We start from the raw sequence: 25,244 nt of genomic DNA, 5'->3' as shown, positions 1-25,244 counted from the left end.
CAGGAGGGAATCGATGTGTGCATGGTCAGACCTTCGCCTCTAAGAACTGAGGCCACAACGCCTCCTGGAATGTCCTCCCACCAGGCCCCCAGCGCTCAAAGAACAAATGAACCACCAGCTCTTGCCCGTTTTGATACCATACAGTGGACAGGACAGTCGGGAGTAACTGCCTTAGTCGCGGAGGAAGAGCACTCCAGCTGTTCTGTGAACAGCACAGCCCACTGGCACAGAGCGAGAGGAGTCAGTCCAATGGGGAGAAAGGCGGCCAGGGAGGCCCCGAGGCCTGATGTGAAACACAATGCACTTTATTGGCGACAGAACGGTTGGCAGAGGGGTCCCTGTGTTATATACATCAGCAGTGGTGACCATTCCACCAGGGGCGGGGAGGACCCCAAGGGCAGGAGAAGGCGGTGGCTGAGGCCACACGTGGACAATCACAGGCACAGACCGGAGCCCGAGAGGGCGCCTGAAATTCTCACGGCAGCGCTCGGCCAGGAGTCTGGATGGAGGATCCAGTGCCCCGGATCTTCCAGCCCCCAGAGAGCGGGCCCCGGGAGGGTGGGCTGGGGTCGGGAGTGGGGGTGGCACTGAGGATGTCGCTGACATGGGCGGGGAGCAGGGGCTGGGGGCGCGAGGCGCTGCGGCGCGCGGTGTTTATCTGGAGAAGCGCTGCGAAGACTGGGAGAACTTGACGCTGCCGCCCCGGCTGCTGCCCGAGCTGAAGCCTCCGCCACTGACCCCGCAGCGAGCTCCGGAGCCAAAGCCGCCGCTGCCGCCTCCGAGGCCGAAGCCGCTGCCGCCGATGCCGCTGCCGCCGCCGAAGCCGAAACTGCTGCCGCCGATGCCGCTGCCGCTGCCGCTGCCGCCGCCGAAGCTGAAGCCGCTGCCGCTACCACCGCCGCCGCCGCCTGCCCGGCCGAAGCCGCCGCCGTAGCCGCCGCCGTAGCCGCCGCCGTAACCACCTGCAGCGCCGCCGCCACTGACCACCGCTGCCGGGGAGAGCACAGAACCACGATCAGCGCCCCTCGCCCTCCTAGCTGTATCATAATTAATGACCCACGGGGCCCGGGATGACGGGGAGGCGACCAAGGCAGCTTTGCACCGGTTGATCATTGTGGCACGTTCTAATGGCATAGGGTGCTCATCCCATAGTGCTAAGTGGTTATGAAATCTCCAATTAGTTCCTTCTACTCTTGATGCCCCGCCCCCCACGCTGGAGACGTTTCCAGAATTTCTCCTCTCATGAATAGGTTCCCTACTGCACACTCCCCATCCCATAGGCATCTATTAATAGTGCCCTGAACCCAAAATAATTACAGAAGCAGGTCTGCTGCCCCTTCTGCCCACGGAAAACCTCTCCAACGTCCATAGAATTTTTTTTTTTTTTTTAAATAAGGTGCTACTGCCGTGTGTGATTGCAGGTATTTCAGATTCGGTTCTCACGGTCATGGTTATTCTGGCTACTTACAGATGCTCACAGCGCTCTGGCACTCTCCAGACATCCTACAGGACAAAGCCAGAGAAATAGCTCTGTCACAAAGCAAATAACCAGCAATTTTTCATGGATGAAGGTGATGAATTGCAACCTGAACTGAATTCAGAAGCCAAGCAGAGCAGTACCCTAGCCTTGTCCACAGAGGGATGCCAGCCAGAAAAGGCACCTGCCTCCCTGCCCAAAGATTCTGTTTCATTCAGAACCCCTGTGCGCCCTTGGTCGTGAGTGCACTTTGGCCATCTATGGAAAGAGTAGGCGGGTGAAGGCCTCTTCAGGGCCTACTGACAATGATGGGTCCTCTCTCTATACAAAAGGCCTCCATTCCCATGCACTTAGTCACTCATCTGACCCTCAGCATGTGCGCCAGGTCAGGAAAGGCAGGGAGAGTGAATTGGAAGCCCCACCTGCACTCCTCGCCCTCCAGCAGCTTGCGGTAGGTGGCGATCTCCACGTCCAGGGCCAGCTTCACGTTCATCAGCTCCTGGTAGTCCTTCAGCAGCCGGGCCAGGTCATCTTTGGCCTGCTGCAGGGCGGCCTGTAGCTCTTGGAGCTTGGCATTGGCATCCTTGAGGGCCAGCTCCCCACGCTGCTCAGCTTCGGTGATGGCCACCTGCAGGTTGGCATTCTGGGGGATGGGGGCAGAGGGGGAGGCAGGGGAAGAGATGAGCCTAGCAGGAGGGTCCCAGGCTCTCTGAGTCTTACCATAGCTTACCCCATAGCAAGCATCTGAAAGCCAGGCAACATCCCCCTCTCCCCAATACCTCTATCTTTTCCTCATCTATGGAGATATTTTCCCCATGGATTACTAGCCATCTGGACTGGCTTGGTCTTTGAACTTGCCGGAGGTCAATGCTGCCTGAGATGACCCCAGAAGTCCATTCCAGACTAGGAGTCCTGAGATCCCAGCCCCACTCCCCACTGATCCATCCAGGCGCCTATATGCATTGCCCTCCCACCTGCTTCTTAACATTCTCGATCTCAGCCCGCAGCCTCTGGATCATTCTGTTGAGCTCAGAGATCTCACTCTTGGTGTTCTTCAGGTCATCTCCATGCCTGCCGGCCGTGGTCTGCAGCTCCCCAAGCTGGAGAACAGAAGGGAAGATCGGGTGTTAACGCGGCTTTGCCTGACTTGTTTCTCTATCCCTAACATCACCCACCCAACCTTGAGGTGCTTAGTAAGCATTTGTTAAAATGACATTGAATCCTATTTCAGCAGGGACACTTCTGTGGCAGCAGGGAAGAGAATATCTGGGTCACCGTGATAGGAATTCCCCTACCTTGCAGTCTAGAACAAGCTAGAACCAGTCCCATGTGGCCTGGCAAGGGACAGTGGAACCACCTTCCTCCAGGGATAGCCAAACAGCCATTAGAAGGATGTCTCCAGAGGGTAGAAGCAAGAGGGGTCCACCCAGTGACCACCAGGGACCCACCACCCAGCAGTCCCCACAGGCCACAGCCTCCCTGAGACCCTCAAGGGATCCTCTGAGAGGTGCCTAGCTCCCACCTTCGTCTGGTACAGGGCCTCGGCCTCTGCCTTGCTCCTCTGGGCAATGTCCTCATACTGGGCCTTGACCTCAGCGATGATGCTGTCCAGGTCCAGGCTGCGGTTGTTGTCCATGGACAGGACCACGGAGGTGTCGCTGACGTGGCTCTGCATCTGGGACAGCTCCTACCAACACAGAGGGGCCTGTTACTTCTCAAGCAGAGGCCTGCAGAGAGACTCCTGAACAATAGACCCATTCTCCGGCTCAGTTCTGAATGTGCATCTGCCCCACCCTGCCCCCCCAGCCCCTCAGAGAACCCGTGTCTATTGTCCATCCTGTGGAACCCCAACAAGGGGCCAGCCCTATCTCTAGGCTCAGTCTTCCTGGGCCCTAGATACCAAAGCAGCCCAGCCTCTGAGAATATCTCACCCTCCCTGGCTCCCCTCTTAGTAGGAAACGTCACCATGTCATAGAGGGTCGTCAGGAAGTTGACTTCATCCATTAAGGCATCTACTTTGGCCTGAAGCTCCACCTTGTTCATGTAGGCGGTGTCCACATCCTGAGAAAGACAGAAGCATTAAGGCCTCGTTCCCCACAAGGAACAAACAACAAACTGCACGTGCCACAGGAAAGGGTCAGGACAGGCTGGTGATTGACCGGCCCTTGTCCGAGACTGGTCTCCACGTGAAGGAGTGACTCGTGTCTCACTGGGATGGTTACTCAAAAATGAAAAACCAATGAACTGGCTCTTGGGGATCTTTCCAGACTATGATGCACCTGGCTTCTGTTTTTTTGCTTCAACTGCCTGAACTCGGCAGCTCTGTGGCAGTGGAGTAGGAAGGTTCCCCCAGCTCAGCTGGAAACCCGTGCGTGTCCACAGCCCCGGGAACCCCACACACAGCCTTACCTTCTTCAGGGTCACAAATTCATTCTCAGCAGCTGTACGTTTATTGATTTCATCCTCATATCTGTAAGGGTTAAAAAGAAATAGCTGAGTTTGGGTTTCGAGGTAGTCATAAACACTTTTGTCTGAAACTCTGAAAGTTCATCTCTCCATCCCTCTGTCCCTCTGCTGCCCCTCTTAGCTGAACACACCCTCTTTACTCGCCCCTTATTAGCTAGGAGGACCAGCCCCTCTAGTCTCTCCAAGCACACTGGCCTGGTTTTAGCACTGGAAGTCCCACCTCCGGGGAAACCCCTCGGTCCCAAGGAAACTGGACCGTCGGTCAGCATGCCCTGAGTTGTCCCGGCAATCTTCAGATCCTAGAACCCGAATCTTCCCCAGCCGGGATCATGAGGAAGTGCTTCCTCAGCCCTAAACTCATCCCACTTGCCATGACTTTACTCGTCCTTGGGGAAGGAAGGCGAGTGGGGAGCCCAGCGAATCGAGCTGCCCTCTGCGAAGGTAAGGAGAGGAAGATGAGCTCATTGGCACCACTGCCAGCGGGTGGGAGGAAAGCAGTAAGGGCCGAGGCTCCGACACAGGGCTGCCGCTCATGTCTCTGTCACTCACTTCTTCTTGAAGTCCTCCACCAGGTCCTGCATATTCCTCAGCTCCGAGTCCAGGCGGCCCCTCTCCCCCAGGATGCTGTCCAGGTAGCTCCGCTGGTTGTTGATGTAGGTCTCAAAAAGGGGCTCCAGGTTGCTGGTGCCCGTGATGGAATTTGTGCCCTGCTGCTGGAGCAGGTTCCACTTGGTCTCCAGGACCTTGTTCTGCTGCTCCAGGAACCGCACCTGCCGCGCATTCGGGGGGGGGGGGGGGGGGGGGGAAGCCGCATCAGGCAACGCTTGTGGCAGAGGAGCGGAGGGGCCCCGGCTCAGGTGGGACTGAGCCTCTGAATCCCCCCATCCCCTGGCACAGAGGCCCAGAAGAGATGCGAAGCTAGGCTTCTGCTGTAGCTGGAGAGGCTATGGGCAGATGGCCGCTCTGGTCAGGCCGCTAAAGATCCAGCACCACTTTGGAAAGTTACAGAAGGAGGAGAAATGGGTGGGGAATCTGGAAGTAGCCCCTGTCCAGAAGCAGAATGGCAAAGATGACCCCTCGGTGTTCCCCGAGGACTTCGTGACTCTATCTCAAGGTCCAAAATGACAGTACACTCTGCAGAAATGTGCTTGAGCCTCAGCGGCATTCTTCCTACCTAAAGCCTTGCTGACGCTCAGCCCTTCAAAGGATGTGAATCACTGGGAGCTGATACTGATTGAAATGCCGCAATCAGCACCACAGGAGAGAGCCCGCAGCAGTGAGCTACCCTGGTCTGGGGGACACCAAGCACCCTTCTCCTTCTGACCTGGTCAGTTAGGGGTGCAGACTGGTTGCTAGCTCCTCTGCAGCCCTGTTGAGACTAAAGTTTCCAGGTAAGCCCCTCTAATCCCTTCTCCAGGGCATGTGTCTCCTTTGCCCGGCACAGCAGCGTGGAGGGAACAGGCCTCCTGGGAAGCCTCATGTCTGATAAACGCCCACTCCTGGGTCAGACCCTTTCCTGCCAGTAGCCATGGCTCTTCCCATGTGTTCCCAATGCTGCCAGCCTGGGCATAGATAAGGCAACAGGCAAGAGACTTGAGCAGGGAGCCAGACAGGTAGGACTTAGGATGTCCAGGTCCAAAGAGGAGCCCATTGTCTTTCCTACTCAGGTGACCGTGTCGGCAAACTCATCAGCCCCGAACATCTTCCCAGATCCTAGACTTCCTAACCATCTCCCTGCAGCCTGGCTCATCCAAGATTGATCCTAAATGTTAAACTCAAAGTCCCAGCCTGGGAAATGGGGGCCCGGTCAGAGTTTCATCACCTTGTCGATGAAGGAGGCGAACTTGTTGTTGAGGGTCTTGATCTGCTCGCGCTCCTGGGTCTTTACTTGCCCAATCTGGGGGTCGATCTCCACATTGAGGGGCTGCAGGAGGCTCTGGTTCACAGTCACTTCCTGGATTCCCCCAGGGAAGCCACCAGGACCAAAGCCACCGGGCCCACCAAAGCCACCAGGCCCTCCAAAGCCACTGGGCCCTCCAAAGCCACCAGCCCCTCCAAAGCCACCAGCTCCACCAAAGCCACCAGCCCCTCCAAAGCCACCAGCTCCACCAAAGCCACCAGCCCCTCCAAAGCCACCAGCCCCTCCAAAGCCACCTCCCATTCCTCTGCCACCACCAAAGCCACCACCAAAGCCACCTCCAAAGCCACCCCCAAAGCCACTGCCACAGCTGCTACGCCCTCCCCCAAAGCCACCAGCCCGGGAGCCACCGGCCACGCTGATGGAGATGCTCTTGTTGCCACCCAGGCTGTAGAGGCTGCGACTGCCAAAGCCACCCGCCCCACCCCGGAACCCGCAGGCCCCTCCGCTGGCTCCCCCCGAGCGGGCCACACAGCTCATCCTGCTGCTTCCTGAGACCACGGCAGAGCGACCCGAGAAGCCCTGGCCGCCGCCGCCAGATGTCTTGCTGACTTGTCTGCTCATGGTGAGGGAGTTTGGTGAAGGAAAAGTACCAGAGTTAAGCAGGACACTGAGAGTCAGAGGAAGAGGGAAGGGAACTGAAGGCCTGTGCAAAATAAATCCCTTTATATACATCAAGGAGGTTGCTGGGCTCAAACGAAGGAGAGATAATTAATCCCAAATAGTCATGGGTTGGGTTTGCCTCCAAGGCAATAAGTTTGTTCCAGGCTACTAAACACACCTTGAAAATAATCTGAAATGGTAAAAATGCTAAGGTGGCAGGCTTACCTGGCAGGGGGTGGCTCCCGGCACTGCCCCATGCTTGGGCATGGCCACCTCCTTAGCTTTGTCTGACAGGACCCAAGAGGCACACTCATCCTTGCCAGGTGCCCAACGGCCATTTGTCTGCCCTCAGCTGTGAAAAGAATGGAGTGAAAGGTGGGTTGGGGACATTCTGGCTGTCTGGGTAGTGGAAACAATGAAGCCCACCCAAGCACTCAAGGGAAGTATCTCAACAGAAGGGGTGATTCAGTTCACTCCACAGACAACACATGGTCATGGAGTGTCCCCGGCGGGCCCCACTCTGTGCTGGATTTGGGGTGAAAGGATGACCTCCCTGCCTCCCTTTCTGGAAACAAAGCTCAGATCCCTGAAAACTCTGCCTCCTGCCTCCCCGCCCCCTGCCGCCCATCCCAGGCTGTAGTTCAGGAGACAGAGGTATTGGGATTCATGACTGTTTTCTGAGAAAAGGGGCAGTAAACACCTATGCGCTTTGATGAGTCGTTAGCAACATTCAGTATGAGAAATGTTTATTGGTTTGCTTGTTTGTTTGTTTTGAAAACTTCCCAGAGGAACCATACACTATTCCACATTTTGGTGTAGCTCTAAAGCTTCCTTTCTTGCTCCCCACATGTTGGGCACTTCTCTGGTTTCAGCCCAAGACCCAGAGGACTAGAGATTCAAACACAAGTTCTACCACCAATTCAACAAATAGGTACAGATGGCCTACCTCGTGCCCGGCACTGTGCAAGGTACAGAGACTCATTGGTGAACAAAATACATGGATCCCCTGTGAGACCGCTCCTTGGGCTGAGGGGCTGTGCTCCTAGAAGTCTGTGGCCTCAGCATCCATACCCCACCCCCAGCCTCAGGAAAACAGACCTGGCAGGGCCCCAGCACTGCCATACGTGTCTGACTCCAAAAGCCTGAGAACTGCCAGCCTGGTGCTTTTCAGAGGCTTAGGTACTGGGCTTGGCTTGTCCAAGAGGAAAGCCTTCCTGCCAAATTAGCCGCTTATCTCTCCAGGACAGGCCTTTTTTCGTTCAGTGTGCTGCACGTTAGGCCCTGCTAAGGGTGTAACCTATGCAGCCTTGGCAGCAGCTGTCTCAGATTAGGAAAAAGGAGGAAAGGACAGGGGATGTTTCAATGCTGGGTGGGGCTGGGAATGGCCCGAGTGCAGAGGAAATGAAATTTTCTTCAGTGACCTGGTTCTCCTATTTTGTCCTTCTCTCGCCCATTTGTTGCCCACAGGCTATGCATCCTCTTGGCCCCTTCCCCAGAATAAAGCCGTAAGCTTTCCGGGAGTTTATAGTCTTGGTAATGTACTGGATCCCTTCGTTCTTAGCCAGTGCTTTGCCAATAACAGGTGCTGATAAAAAATTGTTTGGTTGAATGAGTCAATCAATTAACTGACGAATTAATGAATAAATTAAGCCTTTCCTGGATTACAACCAAATAAAACTGGTCAAAAATGGGTTCATGGGGTGCCTGAGTGGCTCAGTCAGTTAAGCACCTGACTCTTGATTTTGGCTCAGGTCACGATCTCACGGCTCGTGAAATCAAGCCCCGCATTGGGCTCTGTGCTGACAGCACAGAACCTGCTTGGGATTCTCTCTCCCTCTCTTTCTGCCCCTCTCCTGCTCACATACTCGCATTCTCTCTCTCTCTCAAAATAAATAAACTTTCTAAAAAAGAATTCAAATCCCATTACATGAGGTACCCCAAGTTAATTGAGATCATCTCAACATGAGGAATCTGAACACCTCAAATTTGGTGTACAGCTTAAGAAAATATACATGCAAAATGAGTGTCACCTCTTTTCCAATGGAAAAAAATGTTGTAGAATCACAGTATCAAGAATCACTGATCAATCAATCAGGAACCACTCAATCAATTAAGGCACGCACTTGTCGGTATGAGCACTGGGGGAGGTATGGAATAGTTGGATCACTATATTGTACATCTGTTAACTGTATGTTAACTCTACTAGAATTAAAATAAAAACTTTTTTAAAAAGTGGTCATCCTAGGGGCACCTGGGTGGCTCAGTCAGTTAAGCGTCCGACTTCGGCTCAGGTCATGATCTCGCGATTTGTGGGTTCGAGCCCCACGTTGGGCTCTATGCTGACAGCTCAGAGCCTGGAGCCTGCTTCAGATTCTGTGTCTCCTCTCTCTGCCCCTCCCCCACTTGTGCTCTGTCTCTCTCTCTCTATCAAAAATAAATAAATGTAAAGAAAAAAATGTTTTTAAAAGTGGTTATCCTAAAAAAGGAAAAAAAGAACAATCACTCAATCAGAGGGGTGGGGGGATGAACAAAACAGGTGAAGGGGATTAAGAGATATGAACTTCCAGTTATCAAATAAAGGAGCCTGGGGCCTGTGAAGTCAATAGTCTTGCAAGCCTTTTTATGGTGACAGGTGGTAATTACACTTATCGTGCTGAGCGTTTTGTAATGTATGTAATTTTGGAATCACTATGTTGTACACTATGTTGCACATGAATATAATACTGTATGTCAATTGTACTTTAAATTTTTTAAATCTTTTAAAAATTTAAAATTTTAAAAAGAATCAATCAATCACAGAATCAACTTGAAGTTGACTGGGCATTTGAGGTCCTACAATCTGCCCCCTGCCCAGTACTGGGATTTCCTCTCTAGCAGGTCTGAACTTGATCCCTGACCTTCCAGAGCTGTTGCCCAAGGCTTAATGACATGTGAAGTGAGCCCACGGCCCAGAGCGTGGCCGCACACAGACACACTCCTCCACTTGGCTCCCTCCAAAGAACTAGACTTTAAAGAATGAACCAAACCCAGAGTTGCGCCAGCCCCACCCCATGACTAACCATGACCAAAGCTGCATATCACAAAAAATTAGGCCATATTTCTTTTTCTTAATATTAAAGAGTGTGCACTTTGAGGCCAAATAGACCCAGTTGTTTGATTTTTTTTTTTAAATGAGGCATAACTGACGTACAATGTCATATTAGTTCAGGTGTACACAGGCCCAGTGTTTAAATCTCAGCTTTGTCATGGCACATCCATGAGCAGATTCTCTGTGCCTCAGTTTCCTTATCGAAAAAATTAAGTTTTTAATGATACCTCTCTCATAAGGTCATTGTCATGCCTGGAAAGTACCTAGCACACTACCTGAGTTCAAGCGGTGTTCATTATTATTGTTAACTGTGTTTGCAACCCACACAGAGAATTTCAGCTTCCGCACCCGTCAAAGAACCTGCCCCATAAAATGATGAGTCCATTTGCACTTATCCATGGCGGCCCTACATGGGGATGTGAGCACAGCTTGCGGCCCGATAGATAGCTAGATAGATATCAACTCCATGACCTGGGGTGAGGGGAAGCAGACTTCAGCTGCCAGCCTACCAAAGAGAAACCAGTGAACAAATATGAGAAGTGTTTACTGAGCATTGACTCCTCAGTCGCCATGTGATAGAGAGAATGGTTTCCAAAGAGCTCACAGTCTAGGCAAGCCAAACAAAGCAAGACTGTAAAACTACGTGCTGTGTAATGAGTGCTGTGAGGGCATGAAGAGTCAGAAAACAGAGTCGCATGGGAAGGCTTCCTGAAGAGACATGGGCCAGAGCTTTCAAGGAAGGCAGGATTAGACAGAAGGAAAAGCATTTCATCCCAGGAGGTCATGAGCCAAGGCTCAGTGTTGAAAACAAGCACAGTTGGATTCAGAAAGTGGAGACCGTGGTGGACTTTTGTCATTTGTGACAACGCAACATCTGTGAACACCTTTCCTACGTTTCAGTCATTTCCCACATTGTGATCCCCACCTTCCTAGGACAAAATCCAGAAAACACATTCCCAGATTGCTTTGCACCTGGAAGCCAGGACTGTGACCTACAATGTTCCAATGAGGTAGACCCTCGTGAGATTTCGGATTCTGATATAGACAATGTAAGGAGACAACCATGGACAGACAGAACAGTTTAGCTTCTTGGAGGGTGCAATGATGGAGACATCTGGGCCTCCATGGGCAGAGGTGGGACGTTGTCGTTTTGCCTCAGGCATCATCGGTGCAGCAACAGTGGTCACACTGTTGTCACCAGAGATGCCTCCAGGTGCAGCTGTGCATGGTTCCAAGCTACCAAGCTCCCAGAGAGCAAACGAGCAATAATGTCCTTTCATATATTATTTTCAGTTTACATAAGACAGAATGGATGCTCATATTTGCAAGCATGAGCCTTGATCAATTCAGTGATGAGATAGACCTGGAAGGCAGAACGGATGGAGGGCCTGCATTTTGTGCCAGACAGAACAAGGCTGCTGCGTGGCCAGGTGCCAGCCCTGAAGTCTAGGGAATGGATCCTTGGGATTCTTAAACTCCCAGTGAATCAAGATCCCCAACTGCTCCCCACTGGGGGCAGCCATGACCAGAGCCCACTGATCCTGAGCCATACTTGCCATTCCTTCAGAGGGAATTAGCTTGGAGAAGAATCTTTGAGAAGCAAAGCCACAGCCACCACAGTCATCACCTAGTACTAGAGCTGGGACCTCCCCAGCCAGGGGCAGAAGGAGTGAGAGGAAGGGCTTAATCTATTCTTACTCTACAGCCAGGGTTTCAGAGCGGACATCGCTCACGAGGGAACCGGAACTAAACCAGGGATTGGGGGTGCCTTACTAGGACTAGAACATCAATTCTGATTGGAGAGTCATGAGTGATACAGTTGATGCCAGGGGAGGAAGCAATCCCAAGTTGAAATTTATGATGGTCCAGCCCAGCCCTCTGGACTTGGGGACCCAAAAAATATTTGGAGAAAACACTTGTTGGTTTACACTCACCCTGAACACCTGGATTATTTGAAGCTTAACTAAATACCCTAGGTTCTTTCTCCCTAGATAAATGAGTGACTCACTGTGTTACAGTGTATAAAATCAGAGCCTCATAGGGTGCTGCACCCAGGAAGCCAGCCAGAGCACTCCTCTGCCTCCAGGTGGTCCCCTCACTTCCCTGCAGCCTCTCTTTGCTCTTCAGGATCCCCACGGAAGGCTGTTCATCAAATCTTCTGGCCTTCCCAGGCCAGCAAGCCACCACCCTGAGCTGAGGAAGTTCTTCTTGGCTCTAGCTTCAATGCCCTCTACTCCAGTAGGAGCCTACCTCTTCTTCATGGAATCAGTGAAGTTTGGGTTGGCAGGGGTCTCACCCACCTGACCACCATACCACCATGGCACCCACCCATCTCCAGATCTGAAGGCCCCTTTTGACATTACAAATTATATTGACAGGGGCACCTGGGCGCCTCAGTTGGTTAAGCATCCAACTTCAGCTCAGGTCATGATCTCGCGGTTCATGAGTTCAAGCCCCGCGTTAGTCTCTCTGCTGACAGCTCAGAGCCTGGAGCCTGCTTCAGATTCTGTGTCTCCCTCTCTCTAATCCCTCCCCACTCACGCTCTGTCTCTGTCTCTCTCTCAAGAATAAATAAACATTTTTTAAAAATTATATTGACCTTCACATAGGTTAGACTCTATCCTTTCAGGGTCATTTGAGAACATCTATTTTTACTGTGAATTCAACTCTGCCTCTCTCCCTCAAAATAAATAAACATTAAAATTGCCTTTTATACTCGCCTACATTTCAAAAGGGTAACACACGTGTGTGAAAGACATTTGATTTATTCAGTCTACAGACATGTGTGTGCATTTGGAGGGTCAGAACCCTGGCAGTAACCCGACAACCACCTGAGATCTTTAAGCCCCAGGTCTCAAACTCCTACCGATCAGCCTCTTCCACTGTCCGTTACACAAGGCTCACTGTCCCCTGCTGGAGCTCCCCGCGGGACCACTCCCTTCTGCGTGCCATCACTGCCAGCCCTCCCCGCCTTCGTGTCCATCAGCATCTGGTCCCATCAGGCCTTCAACGGATGTGAACTGAACTGACATGACTTCGCTCTTGTCTGACCCTCCAGAGTAATACACACAAAGCTCCCTGACTTCTGCACAACAACTATTCCAATATTAGAAAATGCTGTTGAATTTCCAGAAGCTGTTCTCTAGGTTCAATACACCCAGACCCTCCTCCCAGTCTTTCTGTGCACGTGCCTTCCAGGACTCTTCATTCTGTCCACGAAACTCTTAAAATCACAGTGCCTAATGAAGATATAATGTTCAGGGGTGATGTAGTATGTGGCAAAACCCCTAGGAGGACCCTCACTGTCTGTGATGTGGACACTGTGCTTCTTTCACTGCAGGTTAAGGTTCTGTCCCCTTCTTTAACTGTTGGCTCATGTGGGTCCCACCTGGAGATAAGAGAGGGGCTTACCCAGATAAATCAGGCAGTCCTGGGCTTGAATCCTGGCTCTGCTTCTCACTTGTGTTCTTGGGCAAGTTACTAAGCTTCTCCAAGCCTTAGTTTCCTCCTCTGTAAGATGATAATAATAGCGAATTAATCTTCCACAGTTGTCACAAGCATTGAATTAAATAATGCATGGCAAACTCTAAGGATGGTACCTACACATACTGAGTACTCAGGAAACAGTCACTATTATTTTCCATATGTCATTGTGTGTTACTTTGAGATGTGCTTCTGTCCTAATGTGAGAATAGGTAGGGCCCCTTCTGCTGTTCTGGAACATTCACAGGTTAATTCAATGAATTAATTGCTCTAGCAAGGACCCAAGCACCCTGTGTTCTCCATCATATTCTTGACTTAATACCCTTCTTCTTCCACAGATGCAAACATCAGCTCTAATCAGCCTTCCTGGGCTCTGTCTACTTATAAAATGAATACTTATTGAGCACTTAACTATTTACCAAGCACCATTCTAGGCACCAGGAAAGCAATAGTGGACACAATAGATGAGTCCCCACACTTCTAGAGTCCACACTGCTAGTGGGAAACAGACAATAAAGAAATAAATACATGCTTGTCAGGCAGTGGAAGGCACTACCAAATAAATACAGCAGGAAAGGGGGGTAGACATGACAAGGGGTGCTATCTCATAGAGAGTGGTCTAAGGGGACCTGAGCGGATAATCCGAGCACAGTGAAGGAACAAGACATGCAAACATGTGAGTAAAGGGTGTCCTGGGCAGAGAGAACCACAAGTGAAAAGGCCCTGAGGCTGAGGCAGGAGAATGGGGAGCATTTGAGGAACGGCATGGGGCCAGCAGAGCTGAAGCAGAATGAGGGAAGAGGTGAGAGGAGATGTCACTGAAGGGTTTCAGGAAAGAGAGACAGAGCATGAGCAGGGGAGGGTCAGAGAGAGGGTGACACAGAATCTGAAGCAGGCTCCAGGCTCTGAGCTGTCCGCACAGCCCGACTCAGGCCTCGAACCCGCTGACTGCAGGATCATGACCTGAGCCGAAGTTCGACGTTTAACTGACTGAGCCAACCAGGTGCCCCGACGTGAGGTGACTTGTAAAAGGATGAGTCTGGCAGCTGTGTAGAGAGTAGGTTATGAGGTCAAGGCAGACTATGTTGAGACCCATTTCACCTTCTTTACCTTCCAAGACAGAAACTTGCATCCTGATTTTAAATAACTCACTTCCACGTCCTGCTGTAAGAATAAACTGAAGGAACAATGGCCGCAAAGCAGACTTACAGAGACGATAAGAAAGACAATAAAACCGAGAGGGAGGCTCGCCCTCAATAACGCTTTATCTAAGCAAGATTGTCCTGAGTGATAGGAGCTCTCCACCACGTTTGTGCTGAATCGTGTTTGTCCAGTACGCTTCCCAAACTAGAGATTGTCAGTAGCAGAAATCCCATCTTGTCCTCCATAGGAGATTCCAAAAACAACTTAGGAAGTTATGAAATAAATTGCCTGAAACAAAAACTAAAAGAGGCGGGGGGGGAAAAGGTCAAGTGATCATTTAACCTGGGAAAGAGAAAGTTAACAGGAAATTTAAATGTATTTTTCCGGGCAATGATTTGAAAAGCAGGGCTCTCCTCTCTGCTGCAGCTTTGAGGGAATCCAGTTGGACACCAGGCAGAGGGTGCTACCACGGTGGGAAATAAGGGGACCACAGGATATTATGTAATTAGTCCAAGGAGACAACACCCAGCATAAGGAAAGCACGCAGCAAATATTGAAGGAATGGATGTCGCTAGGGGAAAGATGATTCTACCAGGAAATAAGGGAGTGACGAGAAACCTGTTGGGCCCCGGAACGTTTGCTCACAGTAAACAAGAGTGGGAAAGGAGGCAGAGCAGGGCCAAGGTTTAGCATTACAGCTGCCTGAAGGGGAGAGAGGTGCACGTGTGGCACTTCCCAGATGTGAATCCAAAGCACACCCTGGGCCTGAAGGCCACACCCCAAAAGCAGGTGGCCCAGAGTTCCCTCTTCATCTCTTCCAGGTTATATATGTGCATGTTTTTATCTAGACATTATTACCCTGATTGAAAACTCCTTGAAAGAATCGTCTAATTCTTATTAGAACATTGCCTAGGACATCCGTTCATTAAACCAACTCACATTGGTTCATTAAACCAACACTTATGAAATATCTACTATGTGACAAGCACACTGGCCTTGAAATATCAAAATGAATAAACACAGTCCCTGCCCTATAAAATTGAAAAGCTAATAAATGGGTGGATGGATGGGTGGATGGTTGGATGGACGGATGGATAGACAGTAGATGGATGGATGGTGGATGACAGACAGGTGAATGGCAAATGGCAGTCCAAACTCTTTCTCCCCAAAACCTCCTCCTAGCTCATCTAGCTTCTCCTTTGAATTTTTGAGGACCAAATCCACAGCACTTCAAGTAAAAACCCCACAGATGCAAGAAACCATGGGCAGCAACAAGCCTGAGTCCTGGGGCTCCCACCAAGACCCTTCATGGCCACGGTCCTACACTCCCAGCCTTCTTTCCATGGGATAGAAGGATGACTGTTAAGTCTCTACCTTCAAACAGCAAAAGGGTGGAACAGGTGCTAAAATGGCTTCTTCCTTCAGCTTGCTCCTTCTCTTTGCCCTGGCCGGACCCACTATTCCCTTGCCTCAAGGGCTAACAAAGGAAGACACAGCTCCCTTAGTTATTTCCCTAGATCGCTGTCTCATTAAACCTTGACCATCACCCAAGACATGGCAGTGGACCTGCCTTATTCTGAGGTCCTCTGGTCCTAGAATCCAAAACCTGAGTCCCCATAGTAGGCAAAACCAAAATCCCACAAGGGGGCAACACTAAATAAATCCCTCTCTGTTATATCCTTCAGTTTTACTAGCAACAAGGCAGGAAGACTTCAGAAGTGTTGGCAAGAATTTTCTGAAACCGGGAGGGCTGGACTCAGAGCAGAGGGTCTTGGCAAAGGGGGAGGGACCTATGCAAATAAGGTCATTGCTTGTGAGCCTGGAGCCTGAGCCAAACCACCAGTGAGGTTGCAGCCAAGGCTGGAGGTCAAGAGCCTGAAGAGTGGGGGTCAAGGCAGATGAACCAAATATAATGAGTTAAACATCTGCCAACCCACATTTGGGCCATTACAATGTGAGAAGTGGTTTTAGTACTCCTCACGTTAAAGCATTTGGGGGTGGGGGGAGGGTGTGGAGACTGCAGGGCCTTCCAAAGGGTAAGTAATACAGTCTGTGTCTCCATAGCTCCCTGAACACAAAGAGCTGGACAGATCCAGTTCAAAGATCTAAGAGCGGTGCCTATCATCTCAGAGTTGGACTTTCCCCACAAGTAATAATCCCCTTTCAATAGCCAGCCAGCTCCAGACCTATGGCTCATGGCCAGGATCCACTCCCCTGGATTGTTCTGGTAACAGAGACCAACAGGAATGCTTTTCTTCTTGTAGGTGAACCAGGAGTCTTCTTTATAGAAATGAAACACAAACAAACTCACATAACCACTTTACTGCAGAAACACATTTATTCAAAGACACACACACACTTGACCTGAGTTTCCTGTGTAAACCATTATATCCAACTAAAGAGGCCCTGGAGACCTAGCGGTGCCACTCAGGCTGGCTAGTCCCACACTTGACTTGCTCAGCGGGTATGAGAAATTCGGTAATCTGCCCTCAGCTCCTCAGGGTAGCCCATCACAACCTGAACCTTCCTGGTGGGTGAACTTGAGAAGTCCGTTCCTTACTGCTAACCTTTGACTCCTCCTCCCAGCTCCAGGAACTTAGAAAAGAGCCAATTCAGCATGTTCCCAGGGGAGGGGCTCAGTGGTGGGAAGAAGTCAAAGACTTCCTGGTCTGACACATGGAGGTGAGCCCCAAGACAAAGGGGAGATTAGGGCGGGGCTGAAGAAGGACCAGCCTTTCCAGCCCAGGGAGCACAAGCCCCTGAGATTAATGCTTTGTTGCCTGCCCATGCTGCCCTGAGCCCACCTCCAGGTCTGTGTGAAGGCCACTTGGGCAGGGACAGGCCCTGGGCAACCCGTGTGCCCTTCTGTCTGCACGCAATAAGGGCCCCATGGGCACTGTGCTGTGGGGACTGGAGTCTGAATGAATTGCCTGGCAGTCCAGGGTGGGAAGCTCCAACTGAGTGGCCAAGGGAACGAGTGCCTCCTGCATCTGCAGTCGGAGGGATTTAGGTCAGACCACACGGGGAACGGTGCAGGAAAATTCTGCTCCTCGGCATAGCTTGAAATTGGTCCAATATAGAAACAGGGTGTCCACAAATGCTATAACCAGACCCTCACCTCTCACTGCCCTCACCTCATCTTCATTTCCTCATCTTCATTTCTCCAGGGCTGGCCCAATCAGGCAGCCTCACCTTCTACCGCTCTAGCAGACCTGCCTTCTGTCCCCCACGTCCTCACCACTCAGGGACAGCAGTATGGACATAACCCTAGACATAATCACCTGAGATGGGAAAGTGGGTAGGGCATGAAAGCTCTGCGAGAACAACATGCTTCCATCCCTCCATCCAGCAATCGGGATCTTGTTGATTCTTGGAAGAAGTTCCAGAAACCCTTGCTGGTCCAGTTAGATTGAGTCCCATGCGTGGAGTTTCATGAAAGTAGGGAGGCCTTGCTAGACACTGAGTATAAACTCTCCATAAGCTCCCTAACCTCTCGTTCCATATTCATTGGAGACCCCCTGACTGCCTCTCTTCTACCCCTTCCCTTCAGGCTCACTGCAGGCTCCACACTGAGATGGACCTGCTCTGATTGTCTTCCATCTTTGTGTACTTGTTGGTTGTTGGGAGTCTGTGCCCCTGTTCTGGAGCAGCCTTCAGACTCCACACTCAGCATGTCTCTCCCAGATTAGATGATGACCTTGATCTGTGCAGACATATCCCTCAGGCCCCAGCCTCCTTTGCTCCCACCTGAATTCTGGAGACTTCTCCCCAGGGAACAAGGACAATGACTCAGAGTGAATGACAAAAGCGTTTTATTAGAGATTCACCCAAAATGGATAGAGGGGAGGAGAAGAGGTGGATGGGACCCTGAGTGGTTCCTGTCCTGACCTTGCAGGCCAGGTTGCTGCCAAGTAACAGAGGAGTTTGGTCCTGATGTAGAGAGATATCCAGGGCCACGGGCTGGGAGGGGACATACATGACCCTGATTAACCAGGAGATGAAACTCCTGGTTGTGTTCTCCTCTGCCTGTGGGAGGTGAAGAATCAGCTGACACCCCTTTCATTCCAGGTGGTAAACAGGACCAAATCGAGAGGAAGATACCAAACTCCAGGAGGGCAGAGTCCACACTGAGGTGACACTGGGAAGATGAGCCCCAGAGAGGGAGGGTGGAGGCAGGGGTGAAAGAAGCACAGAGATACCAGGGCTGGGCCCAGCTGGGCTCAAGGGCTGCAGGGACCTTGTCTCCTCTATCGGTGGGACCTCTTGATCATGGTGCTGGTAGAGATGATCTTGCTGCCAGAACTGCCACAGACACTGCCACCAAACCCAAAGCCACTTCCGGAGCCAGAGCCAAAGCCACTGCCCAGGCCAAACCCAGAGCAGCTTCCTAATCCTCCGCCGATGGTCCCAGCACTAGCACCACCACCAACCACAGCTGCAGGAGAGACACAAAGGGTATGGTTATTCCAACAACACTGGCACCCAGGGGTCTCACCCGAACCGGGGTGAACAAAAGGCCATGGAAGGGGTGGAAGGTACTTACAGATGCTCAGGGCACTCTGGCATCCTCCAGACATTCTGTGAGGGAGAGAAAGAGCAGTGAGTCACAGCAGAGCCCGGAGCCAGGATCCGTTCAATGAGCAGGTCTCAAACACATATCCCATCCTTATGTAGCCGAGTTAAAGGTCTGAATGTGAACCTGTTGTCCACACCGCCCTGCTTCATAACGCACCCATGCAGCACTGAAGCAGGTGGCCCAGCAGAGGTGCAAACTCAAGGCTCCAGAATATCTCCCTCCCTCACCTTCCCTCTCTGCCTTGCCCATCCCACCTGTACTCCTCGCCCTCCAGCAGCTTGCGGTAGGTGGCGATCTCCACGTCCAGGGCTAGCTTCACGCTCATGAGCTCCTGGTAGTCCCGCAGCATCCGGGCCAGCTCCTCCTTGGCCTTCTGCAGGGCGGCCTGCAGCTCTGTGCGCTTGCTGTAGGCATCTTTGAGGGCCAGCTCCCCACGCTGCTCTGCATCAGCCACGGATGCCTGCAGAGTCTGATACTGTAGACAACGGCATTGAACAGGCAATCATCAGTGCCCTAATGTCAAGCCTTCTCCATCTGCCCCTCTGCTGTGCCAGCTTCACTTGGGCTAAGATGTCAGGATTCTGTCCTTCTCCCCACCTGTCCTTTTCATACATTTCCTTTACTACAACCAGGGCCCGCCAACATCCCTACCAGACTGATTAGATAAAGATGAGCAAAAACCAATGAAAAAGAGCCAAGAAACCTTATTTACCAGGGTGTCATGTCAGGTTAAGTAGAACATTGCTAAGAAGACCTGAGTGTGGTTTACATAAGGAGTCACAAATCCCCTGCACACAAGCTTAGGATCTCCTGGCCTGATACCAGATCTGTTTGTCTGCTATGGAGACACCTGCCCTGGCCCTGTTCCATGGCTAGAAGGTGGTGACACTTACCTGCTTCTTGACATTCTCAATCTCAGCCCGCAGCCTCTGGATCATCCTGTTGAGCTCTGAGATCTCACTCTTGGTGTTCTTCAGGCTGTCACCATGTTGGTCAACTGAGATCTGGAGCTGTTGGACCTAATATCCAGGAAAACACAGGGAATGAAGGGTCAGGGCTGTTTGGGTAGGGTCTACTCTCAAGTGAAGTCAGCAAGAATAGGTGGCAGGGATAATACAAAATATCATGTAATCTCAAATTAGACCAGGACCAGTGATGCCCGGGACATGAGTTCATCTCTGACATCTCTCAGGCTTGAGTGGTGATCACCTGCTCACAAACATCAAAAGCAGAGTCCCAGAAACCACCCCCAGCTCCTGAGAGGTCCCCAATACCCACCTTGGTCTGGTACAGCGCCTCAGCCTCTGCCTTGCTCTTCTGGGCGATCTCCTCATACTGGGCGCGGACCTCAGCGATGATGCTGTCCAGGTCCAGGTTCCGGTTGTTGTCCATGGACAGGACCACGGACGTGTCTGAAACATGAGTCTGCATCTGGCACAGCTCCTGCAGGGGAAATGTCTCGTGTCGGTTTCCCCAGAGAGTCTTCCCTAATCTCTGACACCAGAAATCCACTGTGGTGATGGAAATGGCCATGCCACAGACTCAGATGGAAGTAGGGTTGGCATCCCAATGTGTAGGGAGAGCGGTAAGTTTTTATGTAGAAATCAAGTGATTGGTGGTGACATTTCAAGACAAAAAAAGAAATGCTTCTGGTCTTTGCTGCTCTCTGGGAACCATAAGCAGGTGATCAATGAATGGATTCATCTCACCAGGGAAATGCTGGACAGCAAGAAATTCCATCCCATGCAATCTTGGATCTAATCACTCCTCCTAAGACCACATCTGGTTTCAAAAACCTCCGAGTTGAGTCTCTCACTTCAATTCTTTCTACCCATGACCTTGCTGAGAGTGCCCTCAGCAAGTAAGGGAGCTGGAGTCCTTTCAAAGAACTGTGAATGCCTGCAGTAGCCTCACACATGAGGGACTGCCTTCTTTGAATGGACGGGGATGGAGTCCTCACCGCAGCAAAGAGGGCCCTCAAGAAGTTGATCTCATCGTTCAGAGCATCCACCTTGGCCTCTAACTCCACCTTGGTCATGTATGCGATGTCCACATCCTGCAGAGGTGGGGGATAAGAGACAAAGGTACAGAAATCACACGCGGGGCAAGGGAACGAATGTCAAGTGACACACAAAGATGTTCTCAGCAGCATGTAGGGAAGGCTTCTCAGTACAGGTGAGGTGACAAAGGACTCATCGTCTGACATACTCGGCCCCTAAAGCCAGCTGCAGAAATGGAAACTACTTATCCAAATGGGCTTTTATCCCCAACTTCAGTTCCTTAGGGTCTGGTGCAGTTACCCACTCCTTTGACCACATAGATCTGGAGAGTACCAAGTGGGGTAAAGATGGGGCCGAGATGAACCAAACCCATGATTCCAGCCAAAGACCACTCTCGAGGGAAGGGATACCCTCATAGCCCCTCCCACCCTTCATCTCTTACCTTCTTGAGGACCACAAAGTCATTCTCGGCAGTCGTGCGCTTACTGATCTCATCTTCATACCTGGGGGGAGGGGTGGGAAGGAAAAGACAAAAGCCGCACAGTGAGCTAGTGTTTCCCCAATCTCTGCTGCTGGCTTTCAAACATCTAACTCTTTGGAAATATCCAAGTAATTGGCTGCATTTTGCTGTTTTCATGCAAATGCTCATTCAACTTACATTTGTAAATTACCATGTATGAGAGACCAGTCTAGACCCTGGTTTATTCAGAGAAGTGAAAAATCAAACTTTATAAAGACTGTCTTCAAGAAATAAGGCGTGAAGAGGAGAACCCCGCATGGTCTGGTTGGTTTTATCTTCATAGAAGGGCTGTCCCTTTGGTGGATTAAATTCTCAGGAATGCTGCCAGTGCTCCAGCTCTCTTTGTTTGGTGCAAGAGTGAATGGAGAGAGCGGATCAGTATTTTCTCAGGTCTACACCATAGTAAGTATAGTAAGAGGTACTGCATTAAATGTTCATGTTATGTCCATTGCTATGCTACCTCTTTTCTCGAACTTATTTAATTTCATTTAATTCTCAAAAGCTAAAAGGTAGGATTATAAGCCTATTTTAAAGATGAAGAAAACTAAGGCTCAGAGAGGTTAAGCAAGTTACCCAAGATCACATAGCTAGTAAGTGGAGGAATCAGTATCCAAACAAGGTCTGTCTCCACAACCTGTATTCTTCTGACCATGCCCTACTACTTTTCATCTGTGCAGTTTCTGATCTTGTTTGTATGCAGCAAGCCCAACTCCCCAAATGCATCACTCATTTTCTATTCGGGGCAACAAGGCCTCACACCATTTTTTAATGGGACCATGTGGATGCAGGGGAACAAACTAGAAAACCTTCCTGATGCTTTTGGGACCTCTTCAGAGGCTGAGATTCTAAATGACTGGACTGGAACCCAGGGACCCTGGGGCGTGGTTGGGCAGATATTGGCAGGCGGTGTCCCTCCGTGCTCCACACATACTTGGTCTTGAAGTCCTCCACGCTGTCCTGCGTGGACTTCAGCTCAGACTGCAGCCGTCCTTTGTCATTGGCCAAGGTATCCAGCTGCTTCCTCAGGACACTTATGTAAGCCTCAAAGAGGGGTTCAAGGTTTTTGCTGGATGTAGTGGTCGTCTGCTGCTGGAGGAGGTTCCACTTGGTCTCCAGGACCTTATTCTGTTGCTCTAAGAACCGCACCTGTGTTAAAAAGGCACCGGCCAGCCCATGAGGGCCTGAATGAAGCTTTGGCAGGAGGACTGGCCACAGCCACCCAGGTGACCCAAAAGCCATACAAGTAGGGCCACCGTGTCACAACCCCAGGCATCATCCGTTGGGGTCAACATGGCGGCCCTGCTCCATGGCAACGATGGAACGCATGTGTTGCAGGCACCACTTCCTGACCACAGGGACCCAGAGGCCCTGAGGCAACTTGCTGAGAAGAACATTGAACTTCTATGCAATAATAAAATAAACAAAACTAGGAGATAAAACACAGTCTGGGAACTCTTGCATTCCAAGTGATGCTGACCCAAGGCAAAGGCACGATAAATTTGCTGAAGATTTTTGGAATAAATGGGCCTGAGGTGTCTCTTTAAACCTGTGCACAACTAAGTATCAATAGTTAGCACCAAGGCCCTAGACACATTCCCAGTCTCGGCCAGGCTCGCTCTCCAAGGGGACTTCCCTGAACCTTCCCTCTCTCTATGAAGAGATCCAACAAGATAAGCCAAGGTAGCAGTTTGGCACAATATTCCCACTGTATGTGCTTCAGAGCTGAAAGAAAAGCAGGTAAGGGTGACTGATCACAGTCTGAACCCACAAGATGCGATGAGGGGAGATGAGACAAGGAAGCACCGAACTCTGGGCCTTGCTTTTATATCTGCGTGTCCTAGAGTCACCATAAAGCCTCTTTAAGCTACTGACGGCTTATCCAACTAGTAAGAAGAGAAAACATTCCCACTCAGTCTACTCCAAGATTGTTCATTCTTGCCCCGTACATTCTAAGAGGACTGAGATTTCGATGCACAGACAATCAAGGCACCCTTGACTAAATGTACTACACTCATCCACTAAATCATTAATCTTCAGATGACTTAGAAATCTGGGCTTATCTGCTTGCTATCATCCATCATACTTGGCTGTAACTGAGCTTCAAGGACGTGAATCTCTAGGGGCGCCTGGGTGGCTCAGTCGGTTGAGCATCCAACTTCGGCTCAGGTGGTGATCTCGCGGTTCATGAGATCGAGCCCCGCATCGGGCTCTGTACTGACAGCTCAGCATTCTGTGTCTCTGTCTCTCCCTACCTCTCCCCCACTCACATTCCGTGTCTCTCTCTCTCTCTCTCTCTCTCTCTCTCTCTCTCTCAAAAATAAATAAATCTAAAAAGAAAAAAAAAAAGGACTTGAATCTCTAGACCCTGCATGGGAAAGGAAGTTAGAGTACAAAGAGAAAAGCAGAGACCCAACCCCTCCTCTCTAACAGACCCAGAAATGAGCAAGTCTGCCCAGAGTCAGGAGGATGAAGAAGATGACTCTCCAGGGTCCCATTGGTCCCTTTTGCCTTTGGGAAACCAGCGTGGTTTTCTTCTGCTCCAACAACAAAAGTGCCAATAGTTAAATTCTTATATTAACTATAATTAATTTTGGCTAATCATTAGATTATTAGCCATGTTACTTCCAAAACCAAACCTGAGAAAACAGCAGGGAAACAATGCACCCAGGGAAACCGTATAGCAGGGATACCTGGACTCAGCAAAGTTGAGCAATTTGCCCAGTGTCACAGAGCACATCTAAGAAGACTCCCAACACTGCATTGCTCTGAGTAGCCTGTCTTCCCACCCCCATGGACAAAAGAGGAAGACTTGGAGGAATGAGCCCCCTTTAACGGCTAGAAAACAGAGGCCCAGAGAAGTTCAGTGGTTCCCAACACTGTGGCAGGCTCAGGTCTGAAAGCCCAGGACACAGGACCCTGGTTTCTACCACCGTGTCTGGCCAAAGGGGCGGCTCACCTTGTCGATGAAAGAGGCGAACTTGTTGTTGAGGGTCTTGATCTGCTCCCGCTCCTTAGTCCGGACCTTCTGGATCTCGGGGTCGATCTCCACGTGGAGTGGAGTCAGCAGGCTCTGGTTGATGGTGACCTCCTGAATCCCCCCAGCAGGGCAGACAGGGAAGCCAGGACCACCCCGTCCACCAAAAGAACCCCCAAATCCACTACCAAAGTTGCCAACGCCAAAACCTCCAGCAGCCCCGAAGCCAGCGCCTTGCCAGGACCCGGCCATGCTGATGGCGATGCTCTTTCTCCCCCCGAGATTGTAGAGGCTCCTGCTGCCGAAGCCCCCAGAGGAGCAGCGGCCCATGCCCCCAGACGTGGAGACTGAGCTGAAGGCAGGCCTCTTGCCCCCGCCAACGACAGCCGAGACACAGCTAAAGCCCTGGGACCCGCCTCGGACGCACTGCTGTCTGGAGATCATGGTTGCGGAGAGGAGAGCGAGCTTGGCTTTCTCAGAGAAACTCGAGGGGCCAGGCCCGTGAATGCTGCAGCCCCAGCCTGGGTCTCTTATATGTGCTGAAGCAGCAGGGCTTGGTTGCAGGGGCATAAAGGGAAAAATCTGAAACATCTCTGGGCTTGGCCTTTGGCACAGGCCCATCCTTCCCGTACCTGCTGAGTATGTCACTAAACACACCTACAGATGTCATTCGGAGGGCACAGTTTACAGGATCCCAACACACTCCCCTCCAGGAGAACCTGAACTGGTGCCCCAGGGCCTCCTGAATCACAGGCCCCTGCCTGGACCCAGCCCTTAGGGGCCCCCACCCACTGCCCCTTCCATCTCAACAGCCTCTCAGGGGCTCCCCCCACCCCGACTCCACACAAGATGGCCCATTGCCCATTCTCTCATTCCACAGATTTTGGAAACCGAGGGCCTGGGTTCAGGTGCAGGGCCCCCCCTCCCTTGCTCCGCAAACCTGGAGTGAGTCACTGCCTTGGGCTCAGATGCTTCCCCCAGAAGTTGGAAATAATA

General features: G+C 51.2%; 2 protein-coding genes across 2 annotated transcripts; both read right to left on the bottom strand.

The window, feature by feature from the left end:
* Nucleotides 1-289: 289 nt before the first annotated feature.
* On the bottom strand, nucleotides 290-6,519 carry KRT3 (keratin 3). Its single transcript, XM_058742668.1, has 9 exons — nucleotides 5,766-6,519; nucleotides 4,493-4,713; nucleotides 3,887-3,947; nucleotides 3,443-3,538; nucleotides 3,000-3,164; nucleotides 2,452-2,577; nucleotides 1,900-2,120; nucleotides 1,469-1,503; nucleotides 290-989 (listed from the first exon to the last, which is right to left on the bottom strand). Exons 1-9 carry the CDS (start codon nucleotides 6,423-6,425, stop codon nucleotides 655-657), a joined length of 1,920 nt encoding a protein of 639 aa, XP_058598651.1. The 5' UTR covers nucleotides 6,426-6,519; the 3' UTR covers nucleotides 290-654.
* Nucleotides 6,520-17,973: 11,454 nt separating this feature from the next.
* Nucleotides 17,974-24,797, bottom strand: KRT4 (keratin 4). The gene is made up of 9 exons (XM_058742674.1): nucleotides 24,231-24,797; nucleotides 22,206-22,420; nucleotides 21,197-21,257; nucleotides 20,715-20,810; nucleotides 20,033-20,197; nucleotides 19,648-19,773; nucleotides 19,009-19,229; nucleotides 18,722-18,756; nucleotides 17,974-18,613 (listed from the first exon to the last, which is right to left on the bottom strand). The coding sequence occupies exons 1-9, from the start codon at nucleotides 24,690-24,692 to the stop codon at nucleotides 18,426-18,428; spliced, it is 1,569 nt and encodes a 522-aa protein (XP_058598657.1). The 5' UTR covers nucleotides 24,693-24,797; the 3' UTR covers nucleotides 17,974-18,425.
* Nucleotides 24,798-25,244: the final 447 nt, after the last annotated feature.

Source organism: Neofelis nebulosa, chromosome 8 (assembly GCF_028018385.1).
Source record: "Neofelis nebulosa isolate mNeoNeb1 chromosome 8, mNeoNeb1.pri, whole genome shotgun sequence".
Taxonomy (NCBI): domain Eukaryota; kingdom Metazoa; phylum Chordata; class Mammalia; order Carnivora; family Felidae; genus Neofelis; species Neofelis nebulosa.
The sequence above is the reverse complement of the archived record's forward strand: the minus strand, read 5'-3'. Positions and strand labels throughout refer to the sequence as shown.

Excerpts from the sequence above, each read along its gene's own strand:
- KRT4 (XM_058742674.1), bottom strand. The coding sequence starts at position 24,692 with ATGATCTCCAGACAGCAGTGCGTCCGAGGCGGGTCCCAGGGCTTTAGC. Across the intron at positions 18,757-19,008 it reads CTGGAGGGCGAGGAGTACAG|AATGTCTGGAGGATGCCAGA; the intron begins GTGGGATGGGCA and ends TCTCCCTCACAG. Across the intron at positions 18,614-18,721 it reads CCAGAGTGCCCTGAGCATCT|CTGTGGTTGGTGGTGGTGCT; the intron begins GTAAGTACCTTC and ends TCTCTCCTGCAG.
- KRT3 (XM_058742668.1), bottom strand. The coding sequence starts at position 6,425 with ATGAGCAGACAAGTCAGCAAGACATCTGGCGGCGGCGGCCAGGGCTTC. Across the intron at positions 2,121-2,451 it reads TCGAGAATGTTAAGAAGCAG|AATGCCAACCTGCAGGTGGC; the intron begins GTGGGAGGGCAA and ends CCCATCCCCCAG. Across the intron at positions 1,504-1,899 it reads CTGGAGGGCGAGGAGTGCAG|GATGTCTGGAGAGTGCCAGA; the intron begins GTGGGGCTTCCA and ends TTTGTCCTGTAG.